General features: G+C 36.7%; 1 protein-coding gene across 5 annotated transcripts in view; it reads right to left on the bottom strand.

Annotated features, from left to right (window-relative positions):
- Nucleotides 1-26,282, bottom strand: part of RCOR3 (REST corepressor 3) — a 53,706-nt gene that overhangs the window by 24,014 nt on the left and 3,410 nt on the right. For 4 of the 5 annotated variants that reach the window (XM_055419025.2, XM_055419026.2, XM_055419022.2 and 1 more), the window contains exons 3-8: nt 19,976-20,053; nt 17,331-17,383; nt 14,920-15,081; nt 13,409-13,533; nt 12,205-12,283; nt 344-562 (exon numbers count right to left, since the gene is read on the bottom strand). In XM_055419025.2, the coding sequence (XP_055275000.1) occupies nt 344-562; nt 12,205-12,283; nt 13,409-13,533; nt 14,920-15,081; nt 17,331-17,383; nt 19,976-20,053 (716 nt within the window). Of the gene's footprint in view, nt 1-343; nt 563-12,204; nt 12,284-13,408; nt 13,534-14,919; nt 15,082-17,330; nt 17,384-19,421; nt 19,773-19,975; nt 20,054-26,282 lie in introns of all 5 variants that reach the window. The other variant, XM_088845245.1, reaches the window with a different exon arrangement.

Here is a 26,282-nt window from a genome sequence, read left to right as displayed (position 1 = left end):
TGCTACTGCTACTGGTGCTAACGATGACAATCCATATGTATGATCTCAAATAATTCTCAACAATCTGCAAGAGAAGCAAGATTATTATCTCCAATTTTATAAATAAAAAATGGAAGCTTAGACAGATTCTATTATTTCCCAATGTCACAGAGCTAACAGGTAGCAATGCTGGGATTCAAATCTAAAATACTCAGTGGCATCTTATAACTTGAAAACAAGGTAAATAAGAAAGATAAAGTTTATGTAACTGAGTGGTTGAGAAAATCTGTAAAAAAAATTGAGTTTACAGGGATAAAGTAAATAAGCAAAATGGACAGAATCATCAAAAATAATGATAAGATACCTGACGTTTTAAAGAGATCAACTCCATGTCCAGTTGCCTCAGGATGGTGTTGGCTGCGTTGGGGCTACAGGAAACAGCTACCACATCTTCTTGAGTTAAATACATGCCCTTAGGTGGACGGCACTTAGAACGCTGAGAATGATGGCGGTGTTGTAAACTCTGATATTCTCTCCTCCCAAGTCCAATCTTGCTAGTTTGGACAGGCTGGTCAGTATTGCCCTAGAAGAAAAAATAATAATAGGTCATCTGGGTTTGTATACACGTGTAAGTTGAAAACAATCTATTACTAATAGAAGTATTTGTTACATTAAGTGCACCTACTAAGTATTTCTAACCAATTATATTACATGTGAGTCCAAACACACACACACACAACAACTATCAATTAGGGGGAAATGAGCATACAATATAATGTATGTTTCATTAATCCATTCAATAAAATGTTAGGTTTCTATGCCCAGAAGACTATGAACAAATGAAAAAATAAGGTGGATTTTACATTATTTTAGTCTGCTTCACGATTTCAAGATGGGATATATTTTCTCAGGAATAAAGTGGGGGGGCGGGTAAGCTACAACTGACTAAGTGTAAAGTTTTAAAGAAAGTAAAAAAGGGGGCAAATTAGGAATCATGACAATTGGTAAAAAAGAGATAGCATTTTATTCTCACTTTGGAGTTGTTGAAAGAGAACTATGCCTCTAAAAATTAAAAAGAGCACAAGATTATTTTAATACTAACAACATTACTAAACTCCAAATCTGTTTACCTGTGAATAAAATAACACTGAAATTTTCACTTTGGAAGAGGTTTAAAAAGCTCTAATAATGATCACCATGAACTCTTAAGTAGGATTTCATTATTATATTTGCAATATTCTTAAAAAGTGTGATGTAAAAATACAATATTATTCTGTGCTTCTAAGATAGGAATCCATTAGAAACTGTGTCCCATTAGGCTGAAGACAATATACTGAGTAGATTTAATAATTCATTAAAAAAGGAACTCTGAGTAAAAGTCATAATATAATTATATAGTACCCAGTATTGTAACTCACTGTGTTCCTTAAAACTCAATTCAAAGCAACACATGACACATTTGATGTTCAGGGAAAATCCTCCCAGTATAGCACTCTTAAAGTTGCCAGATCAAGTATTTTTTAAAATCTTTTAAAATTCATTGCTGAGCTGGCAGAGAAGTGAAGAAATCCCTCAGAGACCAGAAATGATGAAAAAGCAGGCATCTACAGAGACAAGCAAGGATGCAGGAGCTGACACTTGCCTGAAGGACAACGGACAACAGGTGAAGAGCACAACAGTGAAAGCCAGAACTCTGGAAGGGGAGGGGCCTCTAACACCGTGGAAAGTAGGAAAAATGACACCCCTGCAAAGGGAGGATGATTCAAAGAAAGTCAAGACCGCTTCAACCCTGGCTGAAAGGAAAGCAAAGAAACCAAAAAGAGTCTTTCCTGAGAATCCCTAGCCACAGGCCTGTATTCAGACAGGTCTGGAGACTAAATTTATATGAACTGTCTGGCCTGAAAAACCCCAAATCAAAAATTTACTTTAGAGTTTCTCAGGTTGGTAGGGCTTTCAGTTAGCAGAAGTAAATGCAAGCTGTCTTTAGAAGAATGCATTGTAAATGCAGGTCTTGAAAATTTTCAACAAACATGTTCCAAGGAAAATGAGCTCACAACTACAAACTGCCAAACAAGCCTCCTGAGGAGAACACTGCAGAAGGCAAACAATAGAATTATATCTGCAAAGATCACAACTATTACAATTATTGGATAAAGAGAATACAATAAAGATGTTATACATGTACAAAGAAAGAAAGAATCGAAAACATGGAATATTCTTATAAGAAATGAGTCCATCAAAACTGATCAAGCAGACAGGCAAAAAAACCAAATAGAACATCTGGAAATAAAAAATATTATAAATCAGATTAGAAACTCAATGGATGGGTTACTCAGCAGACTAGACAGAGCTCAAAAGAAAATTAGCGACTCTGAATGCACCTATGAGGAAAATGCCCACGGAAGTATGGAAAGACACGGAATACGTGAGCAGTTGAGACATGTGAAAAGTCCATCACATTTCTAAAAGAATTCTCGAGAGAGAGAGAATGAAGCAGACTTTAGATTCAAAGACTCAACAAATGAGAATTTTACAGAGCTTAAGATAGGATTTAGAAAGTACAAAGGAATCCAAAGCAAGTTTCAAAAGAAAGAAATCCATAGACATACACTTCAAAATGAAACTATGGAACACGAAAGACAAACAAGAGATCATAGAAGCAGACAAAGAGAAAAGTTAAATGACCTTCAAAGAAGGGTGTGGAGAAGAGAACCCTCTTGCACTGTTGGCAGGAATGTAAAATGACACCACATTATGGAGATTCCTTAAAAAACTAGGAACAGAACCACCGTAAGACCCAACAATCCCACTAATTGGTATATAACCTAAGAAAACCATAACTGAAAAGAGATGTTGCAGCACTATTGAAAATAGCTAGGAAGCAATCCAGATGTCCATCGATGATGAATGGATAAAGAAGCTGTGGTACACACATACAATGGAATATTACTCAGCCATAAAAACAAACCATTTGAGTCAGCCCTAATGAGGCAGATGAACCTAAAGCCTGTTATACAGAGTGAAGTAAGTTAAAAACAAATATCGTATGTTAACATATATATATATAATCTAGAAAGATGGTACTGAGAGCCTATTTGCAGAGCAGCAATGGAGATGCAGACAAAGAGAACAGACTTTTGGACACAGCAGGGGAAGGAGAGAATAGGACAAATTGACAGAGTAGCATGGAAACATTTAAATTACCGTGTGGAAAACAGACAGCCAGAGGAAATTTGCTGTATGATCAAGAAGCTCAAATCAGGTGCTCTGTGACAACCTAGAGGGGTGGGGGGGTGGGAGGTGGGACGGAGGTTCAAGGGGGAGGAGACATATGTATACCTATGGCTGATTCATATTGATGTACGGCAGAAACCAACACAATATTGTAAATCAATAAAAAAAATTTTTTTAAATTACCTCCAAAGGAATGAAAATTAGCCTGACAGCAGACTTCTCTAAAGCAATGACAGAAATCAGAAAGCAGTAGAATAATATCTTCAAATAATATTGGTCAACCTAGGAGTCTAACCCCAGCAAAACTAAGGGTTTAAGAAATAGGCATTTTGGACATTCCAAAACTGTGTTCATAATCAATAGACTCTCATTAAATTAATCTGTAAAAGATAACACTTAGGAAAAAAGAAAAATTATTTTCAAAGAAAGTTCTAAGATTCAAGAATGAAAGGTAAGCAAAATTATTTTAAGTATTAAAAATTGGGTAAATTTCTTGTTAGCTTAGTAAATCTAACACTGACTATATGTCTAATGTGATATATTAAAAAATAAGATTTAACTAAAACTGGAAAAAAAATAGCATATAAAACAAGAAGGTAGTGGCTGAAGTCAAAGCATCTTAATGGACTTAAATTAACCAAAAATTCATTAAAAGCATCAAAATTAGACTTTAAAAGTTAAATATGCAGGATAAAACTTCCAGAGTATACAGTAAGAACAGAAATATAGAAACATTCCAAACTAATAAAGTAAAATAAAAAAAAATCAAACAAGAGATGAATTGTTGATCCAAAAAGAAAGTAAGTCAAATAGAAGATAAAAATAAGAAATAACAAAAATACAACTATCAATCATGACTAGTATAAAGGGGCTAAACTCTGTAGATGAAATAAAAAATACCACATATTTGTTCCTGTAAGACATGTACTTAAAATATGAGGACACAGAAATGTTGAAAGTAAGGAATAACGATATACCAGTCAAACACAACAAAAGAAAGATGATAGAGCTTTTAGTTCAGTTCAGGTGCTCAGTCATGTCCAATTCTTTGCAACCCCATGGACTGCAACAGTCCAGGCTTCCCTGTCCATCACCAACTACTCGCGGAGCTTGCGCAAACTCATGTCCATTGGGTCAGTGATGTCATCCAACCATCTCATCCTCTGTCATCCCCTTCTCCTCCTGCCTTCAATCCTTCCCAGCATCAGGGTCTTTTCTAATGAGTCAGTTCTTCGTATCAGGTGGCCAAAGTATTGGAGCTTCAGCTTCAGCATTTGTCCTTCCAATGGATATTCAGGACTGATTTCCTTTAGGATTAACTAGTTTGATCGTGCAGTCCAAGGGACTCTCAAGAGTCTTCTCCAACACCACAGTTCAAAAGCATCAATTCTTTGGTGCTCAGCTTTCTTTATGGCCCAACTCTCACTTCATACATGACCACTGGAAAAACCATAGCTTTGACTAGACGGACCTTTGTTGGCAAAGTGAGGTCTCTGCTTTTTAATATGTTGTCTAGGTTTAGTCACAAATAGTGACTAAACCACCACCGAGGTTGGTCACAGCTTTTCTTCCAAGGAGCAAGTGTCTTTTAATTAAACGGCTGTAGTCACTGTCACCATCTGCACGATTCTGGAACCCAAGAAAATAAAGTCTACCACAGTTTCCATTGTTTTCTCGTCTATTCGCCATTAAGTGATGGCACCGGATGCCAAGAACTTCATTTTTCGAATGTTGAGTTTTAAGCCAGCTTTACGCTCTCTTTCACTTTCATCAAGAGGCTCTTTAGTTCTTTGTCGCCTTCTGCCATAAGGGTGGTGTCATCTGCATATCTGAGGTTACTGATATTTCTCCCGCCAATTTTGATTTCAGCCTGTGCTTCATCCAGCCCAGCATTTCGCATGATGTACTCTGCATATAAGTTCAATAAGGAGGGTGACAATAAACAGCTTTGACATACTCCTTTCCCAATTTTGAACCAGTCCACTGTTCCACATCCGGTTCTAACTGTTGCTTCTTGACCTGGATACAGATTTCTCAGGAAGCAGATAGAGCTATACCAGATAGTCTTTAAAAGTAGAAGACACCAAAAGAGGTGAAAGGATCATCATATATAGATAAAAGTTTCAAATTCAACAAAACAGTTTCTACATATCTAATAAATAATAGCTTCAAAATACAGTTATTTCTCAATAATCCATCAGAAAACATAAACACCAACAAAACCAATACTAGCAAGTAGGCAAGCAGTAACAGAATATTAATTTCAATCATATTAACTGACAAGCTTCAATTAAGACACATTAAAAAAAAAACCCTATAACCAATAAATTAAAGTATATATTACTCTCAAGCACACATGGAAAAACATTCATGAAAATTCAACACTCTAGATTTGGAGGTTTTAAAACATACCCTCAAATTCCTCAACATTCCAACCACTGAGAAGAGAGACTCTCTATCCCACTCTCCGTGACTCTGGACCAGGTTCAGTGGCTCACTTTTGTAACCAACGGGATGCAGCACGCGTGACACTGAGTAACTTGCAAGGCGAGGCCAGCAACGGCTAGGGAGCTTCTCTCTGCACTTTGGGGATGATTACTATGAAGGACACCAGCCGTGCTAAGAAGCCAGATCACTAGGGGACCACCAGGCTAGAGATGAATGCTAGCTGACAGTCAGGTGAGCAAGTCCAAAACCTTCAAAAACATCCTACTTGATGCTGAAACCTAAAATTATTCTCTCTAAAGTCAGGAATAACATAAAAATATTTGCCATTATAACTTCTTTTCAACATTATACTGGTGATTCTAACCAGTTCAGTAAGGGCAGAAATAAAAAGTATTACAAGGATTGAAAAGAAAGAAAACTGCTATTATTTTTAGATAATATAAACCTCTATATAAGAAATGCAAACTAATCTATAAACAGGTAACAAAGATTTCATTTCTCTCCAGTTTATATATAGATTCAATGGAATATCAAGTAGGGCTTTCCTACTTTGAAGTTTGAGATAAAGGTCCAAAAATAGCCAAGGAAGCCTTAAGAAACACTACCAAGTAAGGGGAATTATCCCAGCAGCTATCTAGGTTTATTATAAAGTTATACTAGTTCAGACATTGTGTGACTGACAGGAGAAGCAGACTAGAAAGCCAGTGAAAGTGCAAATGTTAGTTGCTCAGTCATGTTTGAGTCTCTGCAACCCCACAGACAGTAGCCAGTCAGGCTCCTATATCCATGGAATTTTCCAGGCAAGAATACTGGAGTGGGTCGCCATTCCCTTCTTCAAGGGATCTTCCCGACCCAGGGATTGAACTCGGGTCTCCTGCACTGCAGGTGGATTTTTTACCATCTGAACCATCAGGGAAGCCCCTAGAGAGCCATACTTCTATAGAAACCTCATCCATGATAAAGCTGATATGGCAGACCAGCTGAAAGAGATGAACTCATTTTCATATTAGAAAACAAAACAAAAAAAAAATGGGTCTCTATCTGACAACATAAACCAAACCTAATTACTGACAGATAAAGGACATAAGTGTAAAAAACAAAATTTTTAAATTTATAGAAAAAAATATAGAATATTGAAATTTGAATATTTGTGTACTTTTGATGAAATAGCTGTTCATCAAAGCATGTAAAGAGAGTAAAAAAAGATAAACCAAGAACTGCTACAAGATCTCTGCGACACACTTAACCAAAAAATTAGTATCTAGAATATATAAGGAATTCAGTAAGAGAAAAATTTATACATTCTCTTTGAGAAAAAGAGAAAACCAAACCAACAGATAAAAAACAAACACAAATAAGCAGTTTAAAAAAGACATAATAATACATAACAAACAGATGGAAAAATAAACAGCCTCATTAGTAATCTGATGAACGAACTGAGGACACAATGAGATACCATTTCAGATTACCAGATTTCTAACATCTTGGAAGTCTTATCATACAAAGTACTGGCAGTGAATGCTACGTGCTCAGTCGTGTCTGACTCTTTGCAACCCCATGGAGTGTAGTCTGTCAGATTCCTTTGTCCTTGAAATTCTCCAGCCAAGAATACTGGAGTGGGTTGCCATTTCCTTCTCCAGCGAATCTTCTTGATCCAGGGACTGAACCTATATCTCCTGCACCAGCACACGGATTCTTTACCTCTGAGCCACCTGGGAAGTCCTGAAGTACTGGCAAGGAAGTTGAGTAATGAGTACTCTCATAGCCAATAGAAGTACATCAAATGTAGAAAATGATTTGCCATTATCTAGGAAAGTTAAGCACAGTTATAGTCTAAAATAGAGTGGTGCTAGTGATAAAGAACCCACCTGTCAATAGATGTAAGAGACGTGAGTTCAATCCTTGGGTCAGGAAGATCCCCTAGAGGAGGGGATGGAACTCCAGTATTCTTGCCTGGAGAATCCCATGAACAGAGGAGCTTAGTGGGCTACAGCTCACAGGGTCACAAAGAGTCGGACACGACAGAGGCGATTTAGCTCGCACACACCCAGGAAAAGTTAAACATGGTTATAGTCTAAACAGAGTAATGCCACTCCAAACAGTGTAGGGTATGACTACTCACTAAGTCATGGTTGGCATTTTGGTGGAACAATCTGCACTCCGCACTTCAGGAGCGCTGGCATCCCTTTCCCCCTACATGCTGAGAGTGTCCGTCAACCAGAAACAACTCCATAATTTTTACATGTCCTTATGCAGGGAATACTAAACCTTGCTGAGAACTGCTATTGCAGAGGAGCTGTTGTATATGTGTGTATCCAGGATATGCTCTTATCAGTATTGTTCATAAGAAGAAGCTAGAAACAGAGGTAAAAGCGTCTGCCTCCAATGCGGGAGACCCGGGTTCGATCCCTGGGTTGGGAAGATCCCCTGGAGAAGGAGATGGTAACCCACTCCAGTATTCTTGCCTGGAGAATCCCATGGACGGAGAAGCCTGGTAGGCTACAGTCCACGGGGTCGCAAAGAGTCGGACACGGAATGGAACGGAAGTGGTGGCACATGCATACAATGGATGCACAAGATTTCTTTCCAGGTTCCCACTGTAAAGAAAGGAGCGGGTGCAATAAAGAAAACAAAGGACTTCTGTTCTTCTTAAGCTCAGTGATGGACACAGTGGTGTTTGTTACTATTCTTCAAACTGTACATAGTCTATGGTATGTGTAGTTTCATAATTTTTAAAAGTTAAAAATAAAAACCTTTCCATATAACACGTCATTAACTTGCAGAAGCAGCTCTGTGTTAAAAGCAATGTTACAGCACCGTTCCCTGCCTGGTGCCCCTATCTTCTGGGAAAGAGCAGAGAACTGAATGAAACTTTTGACACACAGTGCCAGCCCTGGACCACAACCCTGCAGCATGTTTCTAATACTTTTTAAATTTTACTCCCCTCACTGTCTTTTGCTAATGGGATGAGATCACTGGCAAAAAAAAAGACCAAATGTATAAGTATCACCTCGCATGGTTGGACAAAACAGTATTCCACATACACACATTTCCTAGGTAACTAAACCCAAATCCCTAATCTCTCATATTTGTACAACAAGTAAGAGTTTATAGTGTATATTTTTATCTGTTAAAATATATTTGATTGACTGCCTACTATGTACCAGGCCCTACAGTTGAGACTCATTTCTTGCTCCTTAAGAGCTTACCACTCAGGGACAGGCAGGCAGGTGAGGGGAGATCAGATGTACACAAGTACCACTTAGCTCAATGAGGAGTGCAATGGATTTAAAGAAACACAAGGAAGCAATCAATTCAACATAAGGCAAGGGAAGTTCATAGACAAGCTGCATATTGCAGAGTTACGAGGAATTTGCCAGGCATATTTGGGAAGAAAGGCAACGCTAGAAAAAACAGACCAACAAAGAGCAAAAGCCAGCGCACTAAAACACTTCCCCGAAACTCTCTTAGCAATGTCAAATAACAGGTGGGGTGCAGAATGTCTAACTAGAAAGGCTGTGTTTTATCCTATGGACAAAGCCATGGAAGAACTGCACGCAGTAAATTTGGTTTTAAAAAGGCTGTCTTGGCAGTAGTGTAGAGAATGGACTTGGAAGGTGTGGTGCAACGTCTGGAGATAAGGTAAATTAAGATAAGATAGAAAATGTCAGTAAATCAGAGAAGAGATGAGAACTAAAAATAAGGCAGTCACCTATAACACCAAAGAGAAAAGAATAAAATGAACAGTTACTGGAGAGAGAAAATTAGAAACAGTAATCACACAATGAACACAGTAACTGAGAAAGAGAAAAAGAAGTCACTGAAACTGAGACACAGTGGTGAAAAGTGGCTTCCACGCCGGCTCAGCGGTAAAGAATCTGCCTGCCAACGCAAAAGATGCAGGTTTGATCTCTGGGTCGAGAAGAGCCCCTGGAGAAGGAGACTCTCCAGTCTTCTTGCTGGAGAATTCCATGGACAGAGGAGCCTGGCGGGCTACAGTCCTTGGGGTTGCAGAGTTGGGCACAACTGAGCAACTAAACACTAGTTAAAAAGGTAGATGGGAATCAGAGAATGGTGTTATAAAAGTCAAAACCAGATTTTCAGAACAAGGGAGGGGTCAATAACTTGAAATAATACAGGAAGCACAAGAAGAATGCACTGAGTAACCAGTCGCTGGATGTGGCAGTTAGGAAGGAGGTCACTGCTGACCTGTCAGAAGTAAAGGGGCAGCAAGCTGAATGAAGCAAACTCAAAGGGTGAAGTAATGCTAAGACAGATAGTGATGCTTGTAAATGAAAGACTGGAGCATACTTCTGGGCTGCAGTGAAAAGGCTGAAAGTATGGCAAAGAAACTGATGGAAAAGGTCCTAAAGGCAATATGCAGGGACAGGTAGGATCAAAATAGCAATGAAATTATACAGAACAAGGGGAGTGACCTTTCTTACTGGGAAAGAGAGGCATGCAGCACAGACTGTTCATTCAGTAATTTCATATTACTGCATTTGTGACATTTTAAAAGTCTGATCCTATCAAGCACCAGCAGTTCAGTTCAGTTCAGTCACTCAATCATGTCCGTCTTTGCGACCCCATGAATCACAGCACGCCAGGCCTCCCTGTCCATCACCAACTCCCGGAGTTCACTCAAACTCATGTCCATCGAGTCAGTGATGCCATTCAGCCATCTTATTCTCTGTCGTCCCCTTCTCCTCTTGACCCCAATCCTTCCCAGCATCAGAGTCTTTTCCAGTGAGTCAACTCTTCGCGTGAGGTGGCCAAAGTATTGGAGTTTCAGCTTTAGCATCAGTCCTTCCAATGAACACCCAGGACTGATCTCCTTTAGAATGGACTGGTTGGATCTCCTTGCAGTCCAAGGGGCTCTCAAGCACCAGCAAGGAAGTGGGAAATGAGTACTGTGTAAAGTGCTGGGGCGGCAGGAGGGGTGGTACCAGATGTTCCAGGGTTATGGAAGCCCTGACTTTAAAGAGTTCATAGCTTAACAGGCAAAAAAACAATAATTTTAATATAATGTCCTAAGTGTAAATATACTCAGATAAAAAGGGTAGTGTCGTAGCACAGAGGTTAGGGGAGGGGCTGGAATTTAAGGGCATTCCTGATTGATATTTTCTTCTTGAAGTAGAAAGTGAAGTTTTCTGCTGAGTTTTTCAGGGGAGAGGAGAGGTGGTAGGTGATGTGTACAAAAGGATGATTTTTCAAATACTTGCTTACATAATAAATTTTATTCAAGATTTATTATGTACTGGGTACTATAATAAATGCTTTTATATATACTATCTAGTTGATTATCAGAACAAACCTATTATTTTAATTTTACCAATGGAAAAAATTGAAAATTACAGGTTAAAAATTGAGAGATGCTAAGGGTTACACTGAGATTGAAAACTACTTTCTGCAAGTAGCAACAATGGACATGATTGTGTAATCTTCCCTTGTAACCCCAGACCAAGAATAGTAATTTATCCAGCATTGTGGGTTTATAGGGTTAGAGTAGGAAGAAGAGTGAGAGAAATGCGGAGTGACAGACACTAGAAAGAGAGCAACTTAAGGAAATGGCCATTTGGTCTGAGGTTCAGGGAGACAAGGAGGTTTGGGGAAAAATGAAGGAATCAGGGACTCTGAGAACGTTTAGCAGTAGTAAGAAAATCAGTAAAGTGTCAAGCTGAGTAGAATTTTTCAAATTTCACTAATGAAAGACGACAAGTGCCAGAACGGGCCATGGCACTGAGTTCCTTAAGAGGAGGAATGCGAGTCATTAAATTGGATGAAGTCACATTTCTGTCTCCAACTTTCAATGTTATTTTCACAAGTTGCCTATACATCACAAGCCTTTACCCACTGACATCTGGTCTATGTATTTTTTACAATTATGTAATTCCTTGCCTTAATAAATGAGCATGTATATCAATTTAAAACTTTTCCAAGATTTTAAGTCATCACCACCATCATTAAATTGAGGAGTATGACTGCATTTCTAGTTGGGAATTCTTCCATCTCTTCTTTTGAGGCAGCTTTCAATTTTCGCTGCTATCAGTATACCTGGTACTAATTTCTAATTTGTTATAAAATGGAATAAACTAAATGTTCTCCAAAAAAATATTCTACACTTAATATTGTCTCACCTAAGAGTGATTTTACTTCTTTTCTATGGATTAAAGAACAGGTGTTGTGGGTCGTTTCCTGGGGGCTCAGGGGTTAGGGTTCCCAGTTCTCACTGCTGTGGCCCAGGTCCAATCCCTGGTCAGGGAACTGAGATCCTACAAGTCGTGCAGAGTGGCCACGAAATAAAAAAGAACAGGCATCATGGGAGGGCTTTTATACCTCTGAATGGATTACATAATCCCCAATTACTTAAACTACTAATTGGAATTCTTGATGTTTTTGCTTTTCCAAAAAACTTCAATTAATACTGAAATTTACTACCTTCTAATCCATTATATAAAAATGCTTTTCTTAATATGAAGTACTGCTCATTTCTTTGGAGTGAATTTGTAGAACAATTACAAGCACTCTAATGATCATCATTACCTCTTTCTTGGCTTCTTTTTTGGGATCATAATCACTATCGTTTCCATCCACTGGGTGTGTTTCTTCCACATCATCATCACTGAAAAGAAATAAAGATTGATAAATTTAACTCACTTCTTTTTATTCTATTCCAGGCCTTCTCCGTTAGTGGCACCCCACTCCAGTACTCTTGCCTGGAAAATCCCATGGACGGAGGAGCCTGGTGGGCTGCAGTCCATGGGGTCGCGACTAAGCAATTTCACTTTCACTTCTCACTTTCATGCATTGGAGAAGGAAATGGCAACCCACTCCAGTGTTCTTGCCTGGAGAATCCCAGGGATTGGGGAGCCTGGTGGGCTGCTGTCTCTGGGGTCGCACAGAGTCGAACACGACTGAAGTGACTTAGCAGTACCAGCAGCAGTGTTCTTATCAAACTGCAATATACCTACCTAGTAATTTTACTAAATACCTCAGGAGTTATCCTTAGGAAGACAAGTTTTCATAATTTAGATTCCTCTAGTGTTTAGAAACATTTATCCTTTTAGGTATATAGAATCATTTAAGCAAACATTTCCAGCTAAAAAACAGAGACTTAACAGGAAAGATATTTAGAAAGAAGTATCATTTGGGAGAAAGAACATATATATTGAGGTATTATTTATTATTTCAGTTCTCCAATTGGAGGTTAAAGACAGACAAAAACCAGAAAGCAAAACGACCCTTCATACTATCAGAAAGACACAGCTATAATAATGTGGACTTCAGTTATTCAGATAACTGTGGGAAGACCATCTTCCAGAGAATTTCTTTTTTTTTTCCCGTTACTTTTTCACTGCACAGTTTGGCATGTGGGATCTTAGTTCCCCAACCATGGATCAAACTATGCTCCCTGCAGTGGAAGCAGGCAGACTTAACCACTGGACCACCAGGGAAGTCCCAAATATATTTTTTTAATATAGTCTAAATGTATATACTGAATATATCAATACTAAAGGGAAGCATTTGTGATTAGTTAAATACAGTTCAAATGTAACTCAGTAGAAAGGTTTGCTGACGATGATTAACAGAGTTGAAGAAATTATGAAAGTATGAAAATTTCTGATCACTCAGTTCTTCCCATCAGAGGAGAAATAGGAATTTAAGGATAAGAAGCATTTACAATGTGTTGTGATCACCTTAGGAAATACAAGCAATACCTGTAACTATATAAAGGCATCCAACCTACCTGTCACCCTGATTATGTCTATTGGCTAGTTTACGAGCCTGGCGATCCATTAAGCTTGTCCTAGATCGAGTTTTTTTCCAGGAATAGTAATATTTCACAAGGCTAGCAATTGTCTTATCTGGAAGCTTGAAAAAAATATCATGTTAATATCAGCAAGTTTTTTCATAAACTCTGATTAACCGAATGAATAATATCTCTGATATTATTCTTTGATACTTAGCAAACAAAAGCACAGACGAACAAAATTTTCCCGGGTACCTTTATGAATTATAGTTAAAAAGTACAGCTACAGTCATAAAACCCCACCATACCTATGTCACTGATATTTGTAAATAAATAGTCCTATTTATTCTGAGCAGACAAAGCAGAGAAGGATGTCACAAACTAATATGATGAGAACGGCCCTAGAAGTCCACAGCAAAATGGTAATATTCCACATTTGTTTTCTTAGAGAGTTACTCTGCTCTTTCTACCCGCTCTGTAAACTGGATTTTTATAAACTGATTTGTAATTCATACATCACAAAATTCACCAATTTAAAGTGTACAATTCAGAGGTTTTTATCTTACCCACTAAGTTGTGCAACTACCACTATTTAATTTCAGACATTTTCATAACCTCAAAAAGAAACCTTAAACGTATTAATAGTCACTCCCTATTCTCCCTTTAACACAGACCCTGGCAACTGCTAATCTACTTTCTGTCTCTACAGATTTGCCTATTCTGGATATTTCATACAATGTGTAGCCTTTTATGTTTGGCTTCTGTTGCTTAGCATAATGTCTTAAAGAAAAGCGATTCAATATCATTTTGTCTTAAATCCAGGCTTTAAGAAGATAAATAATGTAAACAGACCTGGATATTAAAAGGACTAATGATCATGCACTACTTTGTCATATACTGACAAACAAGGACACACTCTTCCAATTAAAAATGTTCTTTTTGATTATGGAAGACACTTAGATATATTTGCAAACATTTCTAATTTCTAAAATTCAACTTAAAAGAGTTAAATCCAACAACTTCTCAGAGTTCTACAATTTTTACTAGAAACACAAAAAATTTAAGAACTAGAAATAAAGAGCAGTTTTTCTTTAAAAAAAAAAAAAAAAGTTACAGCCCCTGAACAACGTTGAAATGATACAGAATTTCTAACTATCAACAGTTTTCATATCCAAAGGAATATAAATTTGAAAATAAAATCCTCATGCTAAAAATGAAACATTTAATAAAATTGAAATTATGATTTTTCCTGAAATGATAAACTTATTTAGTAAGCCTATTAAACATATATACTTATCATAATCTTAATTTATTACAACGAAATGGAACATAATGATCACGTATTAAGAGTAGTTGTAGAAAATAAGACTATATGCAAATATATCTATTTAAAAATATTTTAACAATTAGATTGGAAAACTTTTTTGTATTTAATAATTAGGAAGTGTTTAACAACAGAATTAGGGATCACTCATGTATGAACCACAGTAAAAGCAAAATTACCATACCATTTGCTGAATCCTGTGAAAGCTCTTCCCATGAAAACTAAAGGCTTGTTCAAATAGGACTTTATCTTCCACTGTCCACTCATCCGGAAAGGGAGTGAAATTAGGGAGATCAGCAAGGGACTTCTCAATGTTATGTTTATGCCAGAACAACATGCCAAGTGCCTTTGAAGAGAAATCATTCCCCTTTGGTTTTAATGGACTTATGTTCCATCACACTTGAGAGAGTTAAACACAAATCAGGTTAAAGTCTTAAGCCTATGATTTCAACTGAAGATACATTCAGTCTGGGGCTTTTAATCAGGGTGCCCAGGTAACAGAGCTCATTTCTTTCTTTCAAATCAGGGCCTCAGAATAGTAAATGTTCTTACATACCACATCTGCTGTAGAATCTAGGAAAAAATGAGCTGAGGAGAGTGGCTATAATTACTAAAGCAGGTCTGTAGGCTCATATCAAGACTTTCACTCACATTTATTCATTTGTCAAGTGTAGGTAAAAATATGCTAAAAGGAAAAATAACCTGTAAGTCAATACTTGAATGAAACTATCAATTATAACACAAAACTAGAAGTGCTCAGACAAGACTCAGTAGAGAAATATTTATGTTTAACCTGTTAGAAGTATCCTGGGCTAAACACTTCTAAGAGGTAAGAGTACCTCAAATGCAACTTTAACACTATTTCACCACATATATTTCTAAAGTTCTTTATTATCATAATGTACATAAAGAATTTCTATAAGGCATATTAATAATTTCAATGACTTTATTACCAAATCATAGGAAAACCTGAAATGGATAATTTCTGACAATTCAACAACTTTCCCTTCCATTGTAAGAGGTACACCTTTATCTTTACTGTAAGGTACTGATACTTTGGCCACCTGATGCAAAGAGCTGACTCATTGAAAAAGACCCTGATGCTGGGAAAGATTGAAGGCAGGAGAAGGGGACGACAGAGGATGAGATGGTTGGATGGCATCACCAACTCGATGGACATGAGTTTGAGTGAACTCCGGGAGTTGGTGATGGACAGGGAGGCCTGGTGTGCTGTGGTTCACGAGGTTGCAAAGAGTTGGACACGACTTAGTGACTGAACTGACTGACTGAGTATCATTTAGGGGATACAGGTTTATTTTTTAAAAGGAGAGATAGCAACTTTTTAAACAGCATTAATTTCTCACTTTGGTACTCTGGTAGTATTCCTTGAAAATGAACACATATACAGGCACGTTTCAAAGAATTAACCTTATCAAATAGTAAAAAGAAAGTCAAGGCTTAAAAACAAAATACATAATCAAAGTCTTCAAACCCACAGAAAAGTTAACTATATTTAGATTAACATCTCAATCTCACCAAAATGATTTTCTATAATTTAACCATGTTACTAACTATAAAATTAGCTCTTAATAATCCAGGTAACAGAAAGTTCACTTATTTTACTATTAATTCTGACAGAGATTGATTTTATACTTAGTTGAAGTGAAATTTAAGAATGTCTGTTTTACTTTCACTCTCCATGTTCTACATTTCCATTTTACAAGGGTCACATACGTGTGTGTGCATGCTCAGTTGGTCAGTCCTGGTTTGCGACGCCACAGACTATAGCCTGTCAGGCTCCTCTGTCCGTGGAATTTTCCAGGCAAGAATACTGGAGTGGGTTGCCATTTCCTCCTCGAGGGGATCTTTCTGACGCAGGGATCAACCCTTTGTCTCTTGCACGGCAGGTGGATTCTTTACCACTGCACCACCGGGGAAGTCCCATACCACATATATCTCCTTTTAAAGTTATCTAATTCTTTTAAAGCCCTTTGTGAATTATTTCCTTCAAAATTTAAAAATCTTAAATATTTCTTTAAATAAAAAGTTTAGTTTCTAGGTCCTTTAGGTTAAAAAGTCAGAGAATTACCTCTACTTAAGAAATTTTTCCCTTGTGGTAAGTATTTGCTAGAGTAATCCTTAAGGTTTTCAGATCTTTAAGAACTCAAAAAAAACAACAAAACAAAACAAACCAGAGGTATAGAGAGACAAATGTTCAAGCCCTTGAGATAAATAATGTTTATAAAAGCAAAATCTTTAATGATAAAAGGTCAAACTTTGCTACAACCTCCCAGGTAGCTCAAACAGTAAAGAAACTGCCCGCAATTCGGGAGACCTGCGTTCGATCCCTGGGTTGGGAAGATCCCCTGGAGAAGGAAATAGCAACCAACTCCTGCCTGGAAAATCCCACAGAGAAGCCTGATGGGCTACAGTCCATGGGGTCGCAAAGAGTCGGACATGACTGAGCAACTAACACTTTCACTTTCATAAAGTTGGCTGAACTTCACTTTCTTAAGACAGAAATGATCATGAGATGTTCTTTGGATTTGATAATTACTGACGCAAACCTTATTATTAAAATGTTTCTCTACATACCTGTTCCACGTTGTAGCCATGTTTCTCCTTTGCAATTGCAATATATTCATCCACTGTAACGAAACAGTGTTATATAATTAATTATTCTCATTTACTTCATCTGCCCAGGTTGATTTTGCTTTTTTAACAAAGCAAAATTTAAAAACAATTATACTCAAGGGATAAAAAAAACCCAAAGTCATTTTCCATAAAACATTATAAAAAAAGACCTTTACTTCTACATACAGGATCAGAAACTCATTTGATTTAAAATTTTACTTAGTATGCCTTATCTCCACGACCATACAGCATATACTTATTAAATTCACTGACGTGACTAATTATTTTTATATTATAAAAAGACCAATCTGTGGTCAGCCAACAGAGCCTAATTATAGTGTAAAATATTAGGTAGCTTCTATTTCAATATTTATTTAACGAGACTTAGCTATTTAAGACCTCATCTCATGTTTAGAGTTTTCCCAAAGCTTTTATCTTCCCATATTTGATTACTGTATAAAGGATGGTTTATCTATAGCTTTGCCAGTATAGTAACAATTTAAACATGCTTCAGTATGCCTAAAATTTTCTTCACCTCCTCCTGCTAGCTATACAAAAGGTACCATATATTCCATTTTCTTTCATCCTCAATTATTATAATCAAGCAAATAGTTGTTTAAATAAGCACAGCTTCTATGATGACATATATATATAGGCTATTTCAAGGCCTTATTGCTGAGAAATCTGCATTTCACATTTAGGACTCATTTTTATGCAGTCTTTGTTAATCCTATACAATATAAATAAATAAATTCTTTAAGCACATTTTTGAGAAGCAGTGGTTAAGAATTCTGATCTGAGAACAGCTAGCTCGTGGACCAAGACTTGATTCCCAGCCCTGTCACTTGTTTTTGGACTTTAAGCAATTAACTTGACCTTTTTGTACCTTAGTTTCTTCTCTATAAATAGTGATAAAAATAGTACTATTTTCAGTACTATTCCTCCTAGGATTAAATGAGCTAATATATGTTAAGTGCCTGAAGCAGCATCTGGCCCATTTTAAGTACTTTCTAAGAGTTTGCTGTTATTAACAATACAGTTTAATATATAAATATGCTATTATAACAATAATGCTGTTAGATTAACAACAAATTTTTATGGATGTTACTATATTTCCCCAAGATTGCAAGCTTTGGAGAAAATCCAAATACTATCTTCTACTTAGAACTCATAGTATTTAAACATATGACAGGTCTACATACATGCTGATTAACAAAAATGTCTTGTAGTCCTATAAATAGAAGGCTAAATAAAACCAATCAACCTGTGGTTCCCAACCTTGGCTATGCATTAGGATGAGCAGAAGAGTTCTAAAACAGCAAGTCCTGGCTCTACCCCCTGAACTTTCTGATTTAATTAGTTTGAGGTGGAGGCCAGACACCAATAGAAGTTTTTTTTAAATTTCCCCTAAGCAAGTCCAAAGCACAGTCAGGGATGAAAACCATTGCCCTAGACCTTCACTGGGATATTCCAGGTGGACACACCACTGCCAGGACGTGTTGGCTTTCTGAATTTTGTTTTCTACTTTGCTAAGAAATACATCATTATATAAAACAGTGCTAAAAAGGCAAAAGCCAATGACACTCTGATGCTCAGTTTATGAATGAAAGTATCTGCCTATAAGGAAGACTAAACTGAAAAAACCTGACAACCTCTTTCAGGTTCCACAGTACACAAAATGTACAATTTTGTGTTTTCAGTTAAAAATACCTCAAGGGCATTAATTCCTAGATTACCAGCTAGACTTTTTGCTGATATTCTGAAGCTTGTAAATAGGAAGAATTATCAGGTATGCAAAATAACAGTCAGTTTTCAATTTTTAGTTCTCTTATTGCATTAATAAGTATGACTAGACATACTGTGCACATGATATGTAGGACATCGTTAATTTTTATGGGACTAAATAAACCATCATGGGACATCTTTTGAGATTTGGTAAATAATTTTAAAAGATGAACTTATTTTACAGCTGCTAAAATAGCTGTTCAGTGGTTTTTGTTTAATAAATCAAATGATAATTGAGTGGAGGGGTGGGGATCTTAGTTTTGTTACCTGCACGTTTCCTATATCTGATGTGCCGCAAAGGATCAGGTCCGCTACATCACATTGAAGTCTAAAGCCACACCATGATTCAAGAAGTGCAAGGTCAATGATCCAGAAGGTCTCCGTCCAGAAATGGAGAGCACAAAGATGACCTGATCGATGGCTGCTGAAGTCAGTTCTTTCCCCTTTCCTCTTTAAAATGGTAATGATAGTGGGCTCTTGGAAGTTTGAAGGCATTTCTTTACAGCTTCATATACTGAGGAATAGCCTGTGCAGATGTCTACATTGTAACTCCCTCCCCTGCTTCAGGATTTAAGCAGCAATGCCATCAGATCCTAGGTTTTTTCAGTCTTCCTGGGCCTGACACAAATTGGAATGATCAACCCACTATCTTTTAAAAGGAAAAACATTCTAACATAGCAAGCTCTATCAAAAAAACAAAATAAAACAAAGGCAAACTATTTCTTATGAGATCTAAGAGATCCAAAAACAAATATAAGTTGCATTCTGAATTTGTTGATTGATTCTCTACTTACACAGACATTCAGTTTCAGAAAACTTACATTTGGCATCTGGGATACTGTGATATGGAGACCATACAAGCATTCCTCCATTGTCTTTATCTGTGTACTTTGTAGCACCTGGGGAAAAAATTATTTTGAATATGATGAACTTTATTCACATTCAAAATAAATATAAGCAAAATAAGCTTTATTTCTATTTTAGTACATACCTGCAAAAGATGACAAAGAAACAGAGTACAGGAAAACAAAGAATAAAAACAGATTTACACTAAATATAATAAATATATCATTTGTGGATGTCAACAAAATTTCAGAAACACTGAAGCTTACCCTCTTTAAATAAAAAAAAAAAGACTTCATTATAAAGTATATTTTATATCCCTATTTCTCGACAGGTAATAAATCTGATTTAAACTTCTGTATGTTACTTGTTTAGTTGCTACATCATGTCCAATTCTTTCGTGACCCCATGGACTGTAGCCCACCAGGCCCCTCTGTCCATGGGCTTCTCCAGGCTAGAATTCTGGAGTGGGTTGCCATTTCCTTCTCCAGGAGATCCTCCCGACCCAGGGATCGAATCCATATCTCCTACATTCGCAGAATTCTTTACCGCTGAGCCACCAGAGAAGCCTATGTTACTTAGGAATTATTAAAAATTCCAGAGAAGCTCATATCTTACTTAGGAGTTACTAAAAACTCTTGACTTAAAAGCACATACCTCAGGTGATAATTGTTTTTGCCCCATATCTAAATGGGCAGAGATCATTATAATTTTTAAACACTTGTATCTGCTTTTTATGGTTTTTAGTTAATCTTATTCCTTTGCTAGGAGTTTGCCAGTTACTCCTTTTTAGAGTTAATTACTTCTTATATTTACAAACATTTGTACTCTGTGTAAGGTGAAAACAAAGTCAAAACATTTAAAGTTAATAATGCTATTTCTTCTTAATGTAATCTGAGAGTCTACCTCTACCTAACCCAGAAGCATACTACTGCTGTTTATAATTTAATTGTTATAATCTAAAGAGTCAGGAAAATCAAACACTATTGAACCTGCACATAAATTAAGAAGAGACTGAAAGCACAAAAGGCCTGACACAAGTTATCCTCGAGCCAAGTCCGTGCCAGTAGGTTCTGTCTTTAAATACTTGGTGGTCTTTTTCTGGCTTCTTCCCAATTCTTTGGTGCATCCAAGTTAATTAAAGAATATGAGCTGTTGATAGCCACCAGTAATTAATGACTAGAATTTCAAAATTACTCACAGAAAACATTAATAGAAATCTGAAGTTAAACTGTAATCATTTACGAAGTTATAAATAATAAATTCAGAATAAAAACCATTCATTTCCAAGGGTAAATGTAACAATTACTATACTCCCAACTAAAAATTTCATCTATTAAGCAATAATTTAATATCATTCAGTGGGTCTTTATTGAAGCTAAAAATTGTTATGTATGTTTACCATAAAGAAAAATTAGGGACAGAGAAAAAACAAATGAAAGAATACTGTAAAAGTATTGAAAATCAAGTTTGAAGAATATTATCAAAATTTATATTCACTGAAAATAAATTTTAAGCTATCTTTTAAAAACCTCATAAAACAAAAACACAAAAGCAGAATAGTTAAACCACTCAGTAGAAATAGACAACTTATCTAAGTTGGTCAGAAGTCTTCACTTAATAAGATCTTATTGCTATTTCTGGGCTTCCCTGGTGGCTCAGTGGGTAGAGAATCTGCCTGCAATGCAGGAGACCTGGGATTGATCCCTGGCTTGGGAAGATCCCCTGGAGAAGGGAATGACAACCCATTTCAGTATTCTTGCCTAGAGAATTCCATGGACAAAGAAGCCTGGCAGACTACAGCCCATGGGGTCGCAAAGAGTTGGACACGACTAAGCAACTAACACTTACTGCTATTTCTAGTGAGTATCCTAAATGTCAATCCTTTAATGTGGGACTGATTCTTTTTCACAATGGATTGTGATGCTAATTTAAATACCACTTAATAGAATATGGAATGCAACAAAGAAAGGTTTCCATTACGTCCTGAATCTAACCAGCATACATGTTTAATATTTAGACATATTTCCTTGCATCTGATCCTTGTATTAAAAAAAGCTTGAATTAAAATATTTTCATTAAATATCTCTTGTTAAACTGATATAAACTATTTTTTGTACTCTTGCTCATGAAGAAAAGTTAAGTTTCCTCATAAATTCTTATCACTGTAATTAAGAGCTGGATTCTTTGACAGAAACTGGCATCCAAACTGTGGGGACTAATAGCTCTTCTAATGTGGGTGTATGGTGTGTGCGTAGCAATCACGTCTGGTGGCAGAGAACGGTTACTTAGGCATTTCATGTTTTTGCCCTAGCTCCTGAACTGGACGCCCCCATTCGCAATCTTATATGTGTCCAAGTAGGACCAAAAGATGACTGATGTCTATAGGAAACCAGAGATATTTTAGCACAGTGGTTAACAGAGTAATCACTATAGAGCCAAACTCCAGGTATGAATCTCAGCTCTGCCACTTCCTAACTTTGACACCTTGAACAAATTCACTTAACTGTGCCTCAGTTTAACCTATCTTTAAAAACAGGGATAATGACAGCATATTCTTCAGAGTAGTTAAAAAATGAATTCATATGTGTAAAGGACTTGGCGTATGTTAAGCACTACCTAAGACTTATCGTCATTATTACTATATACTTACTGAAGATAGTTCTTTAACTTCCATTCTTAGTCTACGCTGGAAAGGCTTCTCCTTATCCATCAAAAATATGAATGAATAAAATCTCATGGGGCTCTAACTCAAAACAGCTGATCTCTCTTACCAACCCTTAGAAAATGAGACTGAATAGCTAAAATGACTTATTTTGTTTTACTGACAACTCAGCCTGATTCCTCTCCTATAAAGAGTAACAGAAAGCAACTTGCATGATTAAAAACAATTTACCTCTCAAGATGACTTGCATTCAGTAAAGCTTTACCCTTTTCAACATAAAAGTTGAAGTAAACCAAAACATTTAAAGGACATAAACCAAATGTTTATTTTGCTTTTATCTGTAAAAATGTTTATGATTATACCTCAAGGGCCAACAAAGGTCCATCTAGTCAAAGCTATGGTTTTTCCAGTAGTCATGGATGGATGTGAGAGTTGGTTTATAAAGAAAGCTGAGCACAGAAGAATTGATGCTTTTGAACTGTGGTGTTGGGAGAAGACTCTTGAGAGTCCCTTAGACTCCAAGGAAATCCAACCAGCCCATCCTAAAGGAAATCAGTCCTGAATATTCATTGGAAGGACTGATACTGAAGCTGAAACTCCAATACTTTGGCCACCTGATGCGAATAACTGACTCACTGGAAAAGACCCTGATGCTGGGAAAGACTGAAGGCAGGAGGAGAAAGGGATGACAGAGATAGTTGGATGGCATCACTGACTCAATGGACATGAGTTTGAGCAAGCTGAGGGAGTTGGTGATGGACAGGGAGGCCTGGAGTGCTGCAGTCCACTGGGTTGCCACAACTGAGTGACCGAATAACCAAAGAAGTTCAATCCTCCTGAAATCTTTCAGAACCCCTTAACTACAGTTGGTAAAGTACACATATGAGACCAATTTGGGGAAAACCAACAACAAAAAACATTTTGATTAGGATTTCTATACCAATAGCAAGTTTCAAAGAAAGTACAAAAATATAAATCTATTTATTTTCAGATTTCCTTTAAGACAGTCAAACTAAGGATTTTGATGTAAATCATGCAACAAATATTCCATATAAAGAACTTAAACATGGAGATCAGTAAGACACTCCAAATTTTTAAAATTCTATTTATAAACTAGGCTCTGAACCATATATTCTTAATTCATCAATTTCAAACTGAGGTAAATAACAACTTTCCAAGGGATACACAATCAAGAATAAGTTTTCTGAGAACCAATTTTCAGAACATCAACTCCCCTATTTTCTTTTCCAAGACAATCTGTCTGAGAAGTCACCTGCAGTTTAAGCTATACACTTTAGCTACTTCTGACCTTCTGCTTCACAAATGTCCTTCCCTCACTAAAAAAAGAAAAAGAAAAAAAGGCAGGTCTCTCACACAACCCAAATCTTACAAGAGTACATTGCCTAAAATTTAAAAACCACTATGATGCCAAATAAATATCAGTAAAGCTCTTCTTTACTCAAGGTACCATGACTGTTACAATCTTAATTAATTATGCATTAATTGTAATAACTCCAGACAGAAGAATTAAATATTTAGAACCTCATGTTCACAAGAGTACATATTATGATAGCACAGAAACTGGACAGGCGATCAATAAAACACTTTCAAGAACAAAAATGTTTTATAAAATTCTGTGAGGAAAATGCATGGAAATTACAAAAATTTATACATTTTACAAAATAGATACTACCACATTACTATAGTATTTACATTTAATTGGATGTGTTTAAAATAAGTTTATAACAATTCTATTTCAAAGTGTTAACATTTTCAATACACTGGAAATTATATCTTTCAACTAATAAACTCAATGACAAACAACAGATGTCAACTTAAAAATATGTGAATCTGTTTTTCAAATTTCTTTTATGAGTATGCAACAAAATATTTTGAAGGCCACTGCCTTATATACACTCAGTTCAGCTCAGTTGTGTCCAACTTTTTGTGACCCCATGGACTGCAGCACGCCAGGCTTACCTGTCCATCACCAAATCCCACTGAAATTCACGTCCATCAAGCTGGTGACACACACTAATTTTTACTTAATCTTATCATATAGTTAATATTATCTCCCTTTTACAAATAAGAAAGCTAAAGCCTGGACACATTCAGTTCATCCAAGGTCACAATGCCATAGTGGCTAAAAGGCATATGATAAGAGGTAGACTCTTAATCACCACACAAAACTGCTCCTCACGATGTTAAGTATAGTCAGAAAGCACTAAAGAAAAGTTGGAATGGCCTAGCAAAAAATCAAAAGAGTCACACAAAAAAAGAAAATCTGCTTAGTAAATTTTTATAAAGGCAGTTAGCAATGGTGCGTTAACTAACATAAACTGTTTCTAACCTCCTAACACCAGTCCCCTGTACCGCAGGGAGATCCAACCAGTCCATTCTAAGGGAGATCGATCCTGGGTGTTCATTGGAAGGACTGATGCTGAAGCTGAAACTGCAATACTCTGGCCACCTCATGTGACGAGTTGACTCACTGGAAAAGACTCTGATGCTGGGAAAGGTTGGGGGCGGGAGGAGAAGGGGACGACCGAGAATGAGATGGCTGGATGGCATCACCGACTCTGTGAACATGAGTTTGAGTGAACTCCGGGAGTTGGTAATGGACAGGGAGGCCTGGCGTGCTGTGATTCATGGGGTCGCGGAGAGTCGGACACGACTGAGCGACTGAACTGAACTGAACACCAGTAATTCCAATTTAAGTCTCAGTTCACTCATGTTTTCTAAAACACTCATTTTAGTAATTCGTTTTGTGCTTAATTTCTATCACCATCACTATCATCTCCTCCAGTAAAAATATCCTCCATGAAAAAAATCTGCTTCTAATTTTCCTATATTCTGATCAGACTAATCTTGATACCTAAGAAATTTTTCTTCCAGATGACTTGGATGGCTATGGGTGAACAATCGTGAAGACAGATTGAGTGGTTTCTAAGACTAAAGACAATAGTATGTAAAAGAGAAAAGGAGAGGAGCTGACCATTTCTCAGCTTCTATCATTAATTAATAAACATCTTTTCTTTTTTCTTCTCTTCCAAAAAAAATATGTTGAAGTTATAACCCAATGGTATTGAATTGATATGGAGTAAAAACTTCACACAACAGCACAACACTTAGAATAAAATAGAGCAGTGTACTATGTTGAACAGCACAGAGACTCAAAATTTCCTTATAAAAAGTGTCTAATCATGATAGTCTGCATTTGCTTGACAAAATTTGCCTATAACTACAGAAAAGCCCACCTAAGTTTAGATAACTGGTTTTAGTTTTGCCCTTGGGTTCTGCAGATTGCTGAGGATAAAATGAATACAAGCATACCTCATTTTACTGTGCTTCACAGCTATTGTGAATTTTTTTTTTAAACAAATTGAAGGTTTACAGCAAGCCTGTGTCAATCAAGTTTATCAGCACCATTTTCCAATAGCCTTTGCTCACTTCTTGTCTGTGTCACATTTTGGTAATTCTTACAATATTTCAAACTTTTTCATTATTATTATACTGTTATGATGATCTGTGATCTTCGATGCTACTACTACAAAAAAACCTACAATTCCCTGGAAGCTCAGATGATGACTAGCATATTTTAGCAATAAAACATTTCTTAA

Source organism: Moschus berezovskii, chromosome 17, assembly GCF_049115385.1.
Source record: "Moschus berezovskii isolate FMDL1 chromosome 17, NW_MosBer_1.0, whole genome shotgun sequence".
Taxonomy (NCBI): Eukaryota; Metazoa; Chordata; class Mammalia; order Artiodactyla; family Moschidae; genus Moschus; species Moschus berezovskii.
The sequence above is the reverse complement of the archived record's forward strand: the minus strand, read 5'-3'. Positions and strand labels throughout refer to the sequence as shown.